At 35.3% G+C, this 13,245-nt stretch overlaps 1 protein-coding gene across 6 annotated transcripts in view; it reads right to left on the bottom strand.

Annotated features, from left to right (window-relative positions):
* FARS2 (phenylalanyl-tRNA synthetase 2, mitochondrial) overlaps positions 1 to 13,245 on the bottom strand; it is a 442,133-nt gene that overhangs the window by 347,824 nt on the left and 81,064 nt on the right. For all 6 annotated transcript variants that reach the window (XM_036229346.1, XM_036229283.1, XM_036229309.1 and 3 more), the window contains one exon: positions 1,088 to 1,722. In XM_036229346.1, coding sequence (XP_036085239.1) covers positions 1,088 to 1,699 — 612 coding nt within the window. In that variant the 5' untranslated portion in view covers positions 1,700 to 1,722. The remainder of the gene's footprint in view (positions 1 to 1,087; positions 1,723 to 13,245) is intronic.

The raw sequence follows: 13,245 nt of genomic DNA on the forward strand, positions 1-13,245 counted from the left end.
AACATTACACATATATGTATATTTTTTAACTCTAAAGCAGAACGTACAGTAACATTATCAGATTAGATTAACGATGCCTGCTACCCACTAAATCAGACTGAACCCAAAACAAATATGACACAAGATAAGAAGTAATTCCCTACTCTCTTCCTATTTGTTACTTTCTAAGGGAGCCTTGATTTTTCCTCCATTAAAATGCTAGTGTGAGTCTCAGAGTTTCCACTGCCACTTTCATGGTATGCAGCTTCCAAACCAGTGAGTGCTTTCCTTTTTTATTTTTATTTTTTAATGAGATAAGCTGGACTGAGCACCTGCCCACTGCCATGACCTCAGTATCACATAACTGGCATCGCATCTCCTCTAGCACATTGATCGTGGGTGATATTCTATCTATCTAGTCATATTTCCCAGATTTTAACCTGTTTTTGTTCATTTCCCTTTTATTTCCTAATAAATCTGTATCCTTAATAGTCATTATCCCTAACTTAGAAAATAGGCAGATATTCCATGTACTAAGAATGCCCATCCAAGTAGCTCTGAGATCAAGCTTGGATGGACTTTTTGTATAAAGATAACCTATTACTGTGTTATCACAGATTCACAGGAAAATAGTGCATCCTAGGAAAAGGTTGTCTCCCTACAACACAACTCACAGTTTAGAGTCTAAGCCAATAAATCACCAGTCCCCTTCACTATAGTATAAGAAATTCATTAATTTCTAACATGGATATATAATTAACTTCTACTAACTGAGAACTGGAATAACCTGACCATAAATTTCAGCATTGTATCATTAGCCATCTTGGTGAGCGTAAATTTGGGCCACTGACCATTCAGTCTTAGGAAGAAACCATAAGAAAGGATGAGGACAGACAAGAGAAAACAAAGACCTACCAATATCTATAGTTTGTGATACAACAAATCAGTCAAAAAATATTGAGGCTCAGCCTATACGAAAGATAGCATTAAGGACAAATAATTCCTGAACGCAAAAGACATCTGTACTAGTTTCACTGAGATAAACTTTAGTGACCTCAACAAGAATGCCCATGCTGTCCTTCAACAATGAAAATGTCTCAAGACTCACCTCATGCTTGGAGAAGAGCCGGACAGCCTCCAGCTGGTGGAAAACGGGGTAGTGCTGGGAGTCAATCTGGTCACGCCTGTAAACATCACCCACCACCAGGAAGGCATCCAGCCCAGCATGCAGCAGATCCCACTGATGCGCAGAGGTGTGCGCTCGTAGCATGTGAGTCCGATTCAGGTAATAGTTGTCACCTTTCTTCCGGCTGGGGTGGTCAGCTGGGATGAGCAAGCTGTCAAAGTTCTGCCAGGTTGTAACCACCGGAGAAAGGTCATCGTAGACGGAGAACAGTGGAGTCCCAAAGCGGCCCACGTACTGTTTGTAGAAGTGCTCCTTCACCCTCTCCTTGATCAGCCAAAGAGGATGATGCTGCTTGTTGTGCAGATTTCTCCCAACCCTGGAGAGGACTTTCCGGGAGAGGTTGCTATAGTCGTCCAGAGGGTAGGATTTACCCAGCAGCTCCACTACACCACCTGGGGCTCCTCCGGCAGTAAACTCTGCAGCAGCAGGCCTTGAGCCCAAGGCCTGATGCTGATGGCCTCTGGAGACACTACTGGCCTTCCTCACCAGGTAGACACGCACGCGGGCAACTCTCCTGAGAGCTGAGCAAACCATTGTAGAAGCTGCTTTCACAGATTCTGAAAAGAGCATACACGCAAAGCACAAGTCAAGTTTCACTCTGAGAAAATTAAGTGTGTCTTTTGTGTCTCCCACCAGCTCCCCATTGTCCTACTAACATCTCTGCTTCCTCCATCACCTCCCCAACATAGACAGAAGGTCCAATTAAGGAAATCTGCTGAGAAAAGCTTACTATTTACTGTGCTAAATCAAAAGAATCTTGAACGTCACTTTTAGATCCCTAATCTCTAGTTGTCCTTCCCTTGCCATTTAGATCTCTGGGATTAAAGATTTCCATTATCGAGGTATGTCATGTTCTAAACACCTCACGTTGAATAAAACTTTAAATATGACTTCTTCTTCTTTTTTTTTTTTTGCTACATTTTAGGTCCAAAAAACGTCAGAGAAATCATCTAAAAGAAAGGACTTGTAGTAGGGTCCTACATTCATTAAAGGAAGCAAATGATTACACATACACCTCTGAAGTATAGCAGAAACAATGATATTTGAAATAGCCATCCTGAATATCTCTTCTACCTTTCTTCCTCATAACTACAAGGTTTTGGTTACCTTTGACAGAGCATGACTTCTGGATTATTTCAATATATTACAAAATGACATTTACATTTTTTTTGATGTCTCAAATAAAATACACCACTTTAGGTGTATAATTATTTAATATTTTAAAAAATGAAAATAAAAAACTTAAGGAAATAGCACACAAAGTGAAAGACTATACCAATGGGCAGCTGAAATTATTTTCGTACAACATAAATCCTTTCTATTCTCACATCTATTCACGTCATTTAAACTTAATACCATTGCTGCATCCCATCAATTATCCTTTCATTTTGTAAAAGGCCAAGTTTCTACTACGCACCTACAATAAACCAAGAGCAGTACTAAACTTACTTGGAAAGGGATCCAGAGAAGCCAGAAGACAAAATATTTACCACATCATTTTTTAAAAATGCCTAGAATTTAATAAGAGCACCAAATTTCACAGCTGAAAGTCACCTCAGTAGTCATCTAGTACAGGCTGTCCATGTCCCAGATGAGGTATCAAAGACCCAGATACAACTGTCCAAACTATAAGGTACTGGGAAAGATAAGACAACATTGCAGGCTTTGGGACCACTTAACATAGTGTTCTTTCCCTACTGTTACAGAACAAGTTTTAAATTGACTCAGAGATCTCAGTTATAAAATCTTTAGATGCCATATCCCTATGTTCATAAAAAATTTACTAAGAACTTAAATCACCCAAATCCATCTGCTACAATTGGGAATTCTTATCTAGTAGGCTACTTTACAGCATACAACCATGTGGTTATTTTACTTCAAGGGTTCTCCAATCACACCAAGAAAATGCATAACTTCATGATGTTAACCTGCATTAGGAGAGAAATGTATTGCTCCAAATGACCATCAAAAACATATGTAGTATGTAGCCAGGCAGCACAGTTTACCAGATTGAAAAACGGAATGAAAATATCTAACTCCAAGTTAAATTATCATGTGTGTGTCACTGTTTATTAGAAGCTTGTGCATAGCACCTTTGTCTGACACTGCCATCATGTCAGAAGTTTTTGAAGATTCTCAGGAACTCTCTGGATTTATTCATTTCTGGCACTGTTTTGTCAGAGCTGTTTTGAAAAGTATTTTTGGCTCAGGTTCAACAGAAATCTGTCTTCCCATCCACAGTGTTCAATGGCTTGTCAGTGCAATAGACAGGAATTTTAAATATGTACATGCCACCTTTACATCTTTGCACAAAGTCATATTGTTAAGTTGTTAACTACCTAGCCCACTGCCCTTGGTATGACATAAGAAAGTATTTCTTCCTTCCAAAGGCATAACTACTGTACAAAGTTCAGAATCCTTCTGGAAAAGGTGCTTTTGATGTACTTATTTATACATTACTGACTTCCTTTTCCTTCTCAGTCCCCAGCTCCTCACACATCCAGACCCACTTCTAGGTTCTTTCCATAAATAGGCACCATTTGACGTCCTTTCTTTGTTCTGTTCACTCACCACTCGCTGTCATTTTCTTGTCCTCATTTTCAGATTTTTTATCTATCTGCTTATCCCCTGCATATATTCTCCATTGTCATTTCTCCCGACCCAAAACACTTGTATTTTTCTATTATCATCTTTTAGGAAGAAAAATAATGACTATGATAGTTTTCCCACATCCAACTGAGAAGTAAATTCCTTTCTTTTGCCTTTATCAAGGCTATAAGAAATAGTTCATCTGGATATACAGGAGACCCAGGAAAATAACACCACTACCAACGGTGTTCTTTAATTGGTACAGTGGTCTTCCAAGTAATCCTTTCAAAAGCTCAATAAGAATGTATTATTCTTACCATTTGGTAAATGCTTAGGTAGATCTTGTAATCTGCAAAAACTCATATACCTACCCATGGACAAAGTTCAGAACTCTGGGCAACTCAAGTATTATTTAATCAAAATAGACCCGAGACTGTTAAATTCAAAATACATCTCTTAATTACCTATCTTAACTTGAATCTTATCTGAGCAACGTATTTTATAAAGCAATGCATTTTAAATATATAAATGAATACATGAATGAATAAATCAATAAATCAAGTAAAACATATTAGCCTAAATGGTGGAAATGAAATATTGTTTCACAGGACCCGAAGCCCAAACCTGCCCACATCCTGTTTTTGCAAATAAAGTTTTGTTGTAACTCAGCAAAGCCCATTTGTTTACATATTGTCTATGGTAGCTTTTCTACTATAAAGGCAGAGCTGAATAGCTGCCCCAGAGACTGTACGGCCTACAGACCTAAAATACTTATCTTGTCCTTTACAGAAAGAGTTTGCTGAGCCCTGTTTTAGCTTACCTCTAAAAAGTTTTCCATGCTATTAAGCATATCTTCCTAGTCAATTATAAAGCCACTAAAAGTAACAAAAGTATAAAGTGGATATTAAATATGCTAACGCTGGTATGGAAGTGGCAGTGAGACCAATCACAAGAAGAATTAATACAACAGAATGGACAAAAGACCACACTTTGCAGAAATCTCCATGTGGGTATGACCCTAAGTCTGCCACTTAGATGCTGTGTGTTAGTTATCCTTGGACACATTAATCGACCTTTCTGGCCCTCAAGTTTCTCATGTATAAAATACAGAAAATAATGCCTACCTCTAGTATAAAAATTAAACTTGATCCTCTTCATAATACACTTAACTTATAGCCCAGTTGAGGGACTTAATTTTTAATTGTATTTAATTTTACTTTATTTTAATTTAAATTGCTATATGTGACTAGTAGCTACCATATTGGACAGGGCAGATCTAGACCCTCATATAAGAAAAATGGGAATTATATACCCAAAACAATCAAAACTGATTCCCAAGAATATATCTTAATATACAAACTAGCTTCAAAACGTGTGATTTCAACTTTTATACAAACAGAGGGAGATATTCAATCTCCAGCAGAATTAAAAAAAAAAAAATAGAAAAATAGAGAGGTCATTTAGTCCAAAGCTCATATTTTGTAGATAAGGACACCAAGTCACAGATAAGCTGTGTTCCCAAGGATGTTCAGCCGATCAATCATAGTCACAGGTGGTAACAGAACCCAGAAGTCTCACTGCCAGGTAAATGTTCTTTCTACTACAAGTCAAGTCCAGTTAAAATCTCACTTACATGTGGGATCTAAAAATGTTTAATACATAGAAGCAAAGAGTAGAAAGAAGGTAGGGAAAATGGTAAGATATTGGTTAAAGGCAACAAAGGTGCAGTCAGTAGGAGGAGTAAGCCTAGAGCTCTAATGCACAACATGACTATAGTTAGTAATACTGTATTCAATACCAGAAAAATGCTGAGAGAGTAGACTTCAGATACTCTCATTATACATACAAAAAAAGGTAACTATGTGAGGAGATGATGTGTTAATTAGCTTAACTGTAACTAATTTCACTATGCATATCTGTATCAAATCATTGTATTATATATCTTAAACATATACAATTTTTATTTTTAAAATTAAGTTAAAATAAATTTAGTTAATAAAAATAAAAAGGTATCTGAGGCATCCTGTTACACGGTTATAGATCACACCACTATATATCAAGCACAGTGACTATGAACTAGTAAAACATCGAATAAATGTTTCTTGTTAGAAATGAATTTTCTAATTGCTTAAACAGTCTTTCCTTTCAGTCTCCCTCAATCTGGTGTGTAAAGGAGACACAAAACAGTACATGAACTCTACTGGACTAGTAATTTGTCTAAAGTGCAATTAGCTTACTGGGAAGGGCCATGGTAAGCAAAGATGACCCACATATGGCCACAACCACACAAAAGATCGGGCACATTCCATTACCCTCCAGATGCAGTACTTAAAAAACAGTTTTTACTGAGAAAAATGAAGCTTGGCTCAGTCAACACATAGTTTACATATTTTACTCTACTAAAAAACGGTGGAGAGATGGCCAATTTCCATTAACTTTTATTCAAAAAAGGCAAGGCAAGAGTATGTTTTCATTTCTGCTGAGCAGTTTAAATACAAAGGCAGTTCCCTATGTTACTGGTGGGAGTATTATTGGTTCAACCTTTCTAGAAATCAATTTAGCATTATCAAGAGACTAAAAAATGTTCACACTTTTTGACAGGGTAATTATCCTTCTAGGAATTTATCACAAGGAAATAATGTAAATGAAGATAGATATTAAACATGAAGTTTCATTACAGTATGATTTATAATAGAAAAATATTATAAACATAAGCATTCCTAACAAGGGAATAATCATTCCCTTGTAAATTATAGTAAATTATAGTAGAGCCATAAAATATTATGCACTCATAAAGTATAATGGTTGCAAAGAGTTAATAATATAATTGTATACTTATAAAGTGATAAATAAGATATAAAATTGTATATAGGATTTGATTTTAACTATGTAAATATATATCTACCTATAAATACATGCACATTATATTTAGAAACCTGAGGTAAAACTATACAAGATTTAAAAGCTATTTTACCTGATCATAATTTCCTATTTCATACCTTTATATATTTAAATTTTCTAAATAGGTATCTATCACATTTTAATTAAATGTTTTATTTTGAAATAATTGAATTATTTTTATGAGAAAGACTTACTTTAAAATATCTGTTGAGTTGAGCTTTAGCCACTTTAATAGCCTATGACAAACCTGCTTAAAATTATATCAAGAATAAATGCAAGTACAAATATAACATTGCCATAGTTTAATTAACTGTATTCAGTGACCAGCTAAGCAATTATTTTTTATAACAATGCAGGTGGATTGTCTGGCATATAAAAAACTTCTCTGCCTTTACAATTTCCTTTCCCTAAATATAAATCAACTTTCATAAGCACAATTCCAATCACTCGATGGTATTTTCCCAAGACGCTGAGATTTTCTAGGAAATTGATAATATCGGCTTCTATACCAAATAAATATTTCTCAATTATATCCATTAATGAAGTCCTTAATCCATGTTAAAGTTAAAATGTTACGCTGTATTTAGTTTTGAGAAATTTCTTATTTTTAAGAAAAATATTCACTAAAACTTAGTTTAAGCTAATACCTATGCTATATATATGCAGCATTGTATGGGGCTGCCAGAGGATCTCAGAAAGTAAGTCAATATTGCTATTACTGTAATAATTATCAGCCTTGCTCTGGACATCTAATGATGGGCCTGGAACATCATTCTCAAATCATGAACAGCGCTGATACATGGCATTTAAAAAGGCTTGTTCCTGTTTCTTTAACATGAGTTTCTATCTGAGCAGGCTATCCTCAACTGAGTCACACCTTGCCCACTGTTATCACTGCATACTTCCTATTCAAGGCCAGGAATTAACTAACAATACATTTTTCACTACAGTGCTCAGATTTATCACCTGCTCTGATGTATATTTTCCAACACCAGTAATTCTCCAATTCTCTGCAGACACCAGATAAGAGACCTACAATTTAACTCAATTCTGAGCCTGAAGGTAGCAGCGTTAGATCCAACAGTTTAAGGAACTTGGTCCCACAAGACTGCCCTCTCTCCCCACTTCAGAGGCCAATCACTAGGTCCAGGTAATGACTGACTATAAATCAGAAGTTCCCTCAATTTAGGTTCAATTAATTTGCTAGAGCGGTTCACATAACCCAGGAAAACATTTTACTTACTATATTATCAGTTTATTACAAAAAGATATAGCTCAAGAACAGCTAGACAGAAGAGACACATACAGCAAGGTATGTGGAAAGAGGCCCAGAGCTTCCATACCCTCTCTAGGCACATCACCCTCTCAGCATCTCTACATGTTCACCGACCCTGAAGCTCTCTGAACCACGTTCTTCTGGGTTTTCATGCAGGCTTCGTTACATAGGCATAATTAGTTAAATCTCTGGCCACTGGTGACTGAGTTCAATTTCCAGTCCCTCTAACCCGCCCCAGAGGTCTGGTTGGTTCCCCTGGCAATGAGCTCTCATCCTCAGGTTATCTAGGAGCTTGCCAAAAACATGTCATTAACATAAGCACAAGTGTGGTGGAAAAGAGATTATTATATAATTAATAAAAGACATCCATTTCACCTTTATGCCTCTGCAGTTACTTCAGGAACTAGAAACAAAACTAATTATTATAATAAAAGATGCCCCTATAAAGTATAATTACATGGCTTACAACTGCAATTAGAAATTATGAGTTGTTTTAGGAACTATGTGCTCAAAAGAAAGAAAAAAGACCAAATATATTTTTCCTATTACAAGTCACATTATTACATCTGTATTCATGATGCCGCCATCACCATCAGCAATACTCAGCAATACTGCCCTCATGCTTGTCTAAATTTAATACCATTTCAGCAATTTACCCATCATTCAAGGAATGTACAAGAGGTACATTATCAAATCCAGCATCTACTCAACTTATTTACTACTCTAGCTAATCAACTGCTGGCATGAGAAGTGCGAAATAATCTTTCACTGGTAACATGAAATCCTTCAATGTCTTCTTTACACTTTCAAATATCATTGTAGTTCTAAGTCACTGCCCAGTATTTGCTAGTGTTGATTTATCAACTTCATTTCAAGTATTAGCAGCTGCATAAACAGCTAGTTCATCATCTCAGAGCATCATGCATGATTCTCCTATGCACAGGCATTAAATTGGTATTTTTCCGGTTGATCTGATTCTATGTCAATTTTATTATTAGTCCAACTGTAAGAACTTAAGAAAGGTAGAGTGGGGAGAATTCTTCACCTCCCCAATAACAGTTATCCACAGTGCTATCTCTAACTCCTTTGTTATATTTCCAAAGTAAAATTAAATTCAGAAACACACACACACACACACACATACACACACACACACGAGAAATCAACATAGATTATTAGCAAGATCAGTACCAGTACTAAAATAATTCACACATAAAAGCAGTTCAGTTCAGATTTTACTGACAAATGAGTTTTGCCACCACATTTATAATAAATGAATGAATGAATGAATGAATGATAAAACTTTCAGTATTCAAAATTTTTTCAGATTTTGTAATTACAAATAAGAGATTATGGGCCACCCCCAATCTGGCCCCAGCTTTTCTACCTTCACTTCCATTCTATACTGTGCATTACAGGAGGGTCCTCTAAAATACAGATGTGACCATGTCAATTTTCTGATGGAAAACCCTTAACAGTTTACAATATTAAGTCTAGATTACTTTACAGTCCAATCCTAAACCACCTTTCCTGCACCCTCTTGGCTTCTTTCCCAGGACACTCAGAATGTTTGAGTTCTCAGGCACCTATGTGTTAGAGATGATCCCAGGATTTTGAGTCCTTCTATAGCTAGCATTTTCTTTAACTCTGATATATTAACATAGGGATGTTAACAGTGTTATTAGAATTTTAATTATATGGCAAAATAGTAATTCGGTTCAATTAAAGTGACTTCACCTCTCCTACCTCATAGGTGACACTGAACAGAAGGGAAATGTAATTTAATAAATTGGAAAATAAAATACATAATATTATATTAGTAGAAGAAGCCTATTCTGAATTCAGGAAAATCGATATCAATGCATTTATACATTTTAGAGAAACTAAGAGATTAGGCTATAGAATGTTTACATTACCTAAATCAAAGAAATTAGAGAAGCTAAGAAGACACTTGAAATTTTATCAAATAGGACAAATGTCTTACAAATTAAATGCACAAGCCCAGCTCCTGGTCCTGGTGATCCCAGCCAGAGTTCTTTCCAACTGACAGCGAGACTATAATGAAAATTCCACATGCAAATGAAGTCAGTCATCAGAGACAGGGCAACACATTATCTAGATAGCTCTACCTAGAGAATAACTAGAGGGATATTATTCTGGGAGTTTTGTAGAACACATAAAGAAATAAAATATCTAAGAGTCCAGTTTGGATGTGCAGAAGAACAGAAGATATGGTTTTTATAAATTCTGGAACTAATTGGACACCAGAAAAATTTATTTCCTGCTGGCTTGGTTGAAATCAACATAAATAACCTAGATGTTTAAAATAAAAATATTCACACTTTTCATGCCAAATGAACCCAGAAATAATTATCTATGGATATGTTTATCTCTCCAGGTAGAAATTAACTAATATAGGATCAAATGGACACTGTTTTGAAATCATTAACTTGCAATAATATGAAATCCATGAGAGAATGTTTCAATGCATAGTTGTACTAAGAGCATCCCATATTCTTTCCTTGAGTTTTGTCCACTTAGACACAATAATTACTTTTTTTATAGCATCTGGTATACCTAATCCCTAGAAATAATTGTAGGCACTGATAACAATGATCTTGCTTTTCTACCATGGACCCTTTAGCAGCATTGAGTAGAATAAAGTAAATAAATTATTTTCTCTAAGGATTCACCAAGATGTGTTTTTCTGATGGATTCGGAGCACACATAAATGACAAAAGGAAAGCAGGAAGCTGCAGCTCTAGCCCACAAGAGAGTCTACAGCACAGAAATACCAGCAGCCCCTTACCATTCGTAAAAGTTCTTATCTTGAATGGATAAATTTAAGTAATGTTTACCTCAAATGGCTATTTATTCATCATTAGTTTCAACAATGAATTTAAGTCATGGCTTAAAGCCACCAGCAAAAAATTGGCACTGGACTTTGCCTGGGGCACATGGCTTCTGCGGGTTGGCAGAGGCCCAGTTACAATATTAATGAGTATGCCATTTGTCAAGACAATTATGCAAGAACTTGGCAGCTGCACATAAAGGGCAAGCCCAATGAGAGACAGTGCCAGGGTATGCGGATCAGAGAGCCTAAGAAATCCCTTGACACTTCAGTCTTCTTTTGTAATAGTTACCTTTTGGGAAGATAGTATCTTTTATTAAAATGAAGTCTAAGGGGTGCGGGAGAGAAGCAGAGAAAGTAATTCTAAATACAGTCATTATTTGAATATACAATGCCACGTTCTCATTTAGAAGAGATGTCTTTTCATCACTGTAATTCAATTGAGAAATGACTATACTGTTTCTTTGCTAAGAAATGCCGTATTTTCAAGAACGAAAAATTTGAAAATGTTCTCTCACACTAGAAGTTTCTTAATTATTAAAAATATAGGAGTACTCCAGAAAAACGTATCTTGTGATAGACATAAAAATAAATGGGAAAACACAACTTTTTAGAGGTTTTTTTAAAACACACACACACACACACACACACACACACACAAATCATGGTACCTAGTTCCAAGAGAAATCAGTTCTGCTGTCATAAGTCAAAAGGTTAAAATCTATAACTAAACAAATGTATGAGGGGATGAATGCAGACCAAAGACCCTGCAAAATTAATTTGAAGGTTGATTAATACGTGTCTAAGGACATCGCCGTATTTGAAACTGCAGGTGGACTCCCAACCACACTTTCACTTAAGGAAAGTATCATCAGTTAAAAGTAAGTTATCCATTAAAATTAAAGAGTATTTTCCTAAAATGCCACAGAAAAAAAATTCTTCTCAATGTATATAAAACACACACACACACACACACTCTCTCTCTCTCTCTCTCTCTCTCTAAATAAATGAAACAAAAATATCAAACTCATCCCTTATGCTGCTTTGTAGTATCTCAAAATCAAGTGAAACATCAAAACTGCTAACCTCAACTTAAATCACGCTACTAGTCATCATTTATTTTTATTTTTAATTAAAGGTACTTACTTTACTAGAATATGTAGTTCCACGTATTTCATATTTGGAAAATGATAACATTATTAATTATCCACTAAATTCAGCAAAAGAATAATAATTATATAATAATCTTCCTAATGTACATGTGCATAATATGTGCATAAGAGTCTTAAAATAAAAAAATATTCAGCTAATAAAAATAAGTTTTTACCCAGAAATAATTTAGCAAGCAGGATGACTTTGGCAAGTAAAATTAAAACTTTTTAAATCAAATCACTAAACTGCATGTTAGGAATTATTTTAGGCAAGTAGAAATATGACTGCTATATAGAAGAAACCTCCAGGTTAAAAATTCTGTTCTCCTGAATGTTCTAAATTAACTGATTTTATCTAAGATTTTCCAAATAAAGCCACTACAGATAAAATTCTGGAGCCTTGGCCATAGTGAAGGAAAGTATAAATTATAGCACACAAAGACTTTGCCTGTGCTTAGTTTCTCAGTTATGAAGTAGAGGCTAATAGCCTGAAATAGCTCCCTACCTACAAATGGTGTTATAACATCACCTCCTCTCTGAAGTCTTTATTTCTTCTTCTTTTGGTTTCTTCCACTTAATCTTCATGATGACACTATGAAAGATATAAACTAATTTGTCCAATGTCATGCGTACTGACTAAAAGTACTCGATAGCAGCATCAGGATTCAAAACCAGGCCATTTGACTCTTCTTTAGTCCCAATTTGTTGCTACTATTTTCCATTGCTTGCCCTATCCTGATAAATACCACTGGACCTTGCTTTTTTAATAGCTATAGTCCTGATATGTTCCTTGTGAAAAAAATATAGTTCCATATTTCTCTACAGCTATATAAATTCTAAGGATTAGCTAGTAGTATGTGAAAGCATTTCACTGAAATTTCAAAATATATAGAAAATGAAAACAATGAAAATAATACACAATCAATTCTTATTTTTTGTGGTAGTTATGATTTATAACATCTCTGAGAACACCAAATTTGCAAATACTGAATCATTGCTCATAGGGTAAATACAGAGCTAGTTTTCCTGAGCCTCTGTTCACATTTTCTTCAACTAATCGACACAGAACCTAGTTTTATGTGTGTTTCTGTTTAAAGACACTCTATGTAATATATACTGCTGATTCATTAACACTAAATGAGCTCACAATCAAAAACATTGTAACTCATGCCTGAACAATAACACAGGTTATCTTCTCCATAAGGTACATCGCAACCTTCTTGCACTTGGGAACATTACACAGGACTGCAGTACTATACTTGGAAGCCATTTTAAACACCAAAATGGCTCAATGAAAGCACAAAAATAATAA

Source organism: Rousettus aegyptiacus, unplaced genomic scaffold (assembly GCF_014176215.1).
Source record: "Rousettus aegyptiacus isolate mRouAeg1 unplaced genomic scaffold, mRouAeg1.p scaffold_m13_p_1, whole genome shotgun sequence".
Classification (NCBI taxonomy): Eukaryota; Metazoa; Chordata; class Mammalia; order Chiroptera; family Pteropodidae; genus Rousettus; species Rousettus aegyptiacus.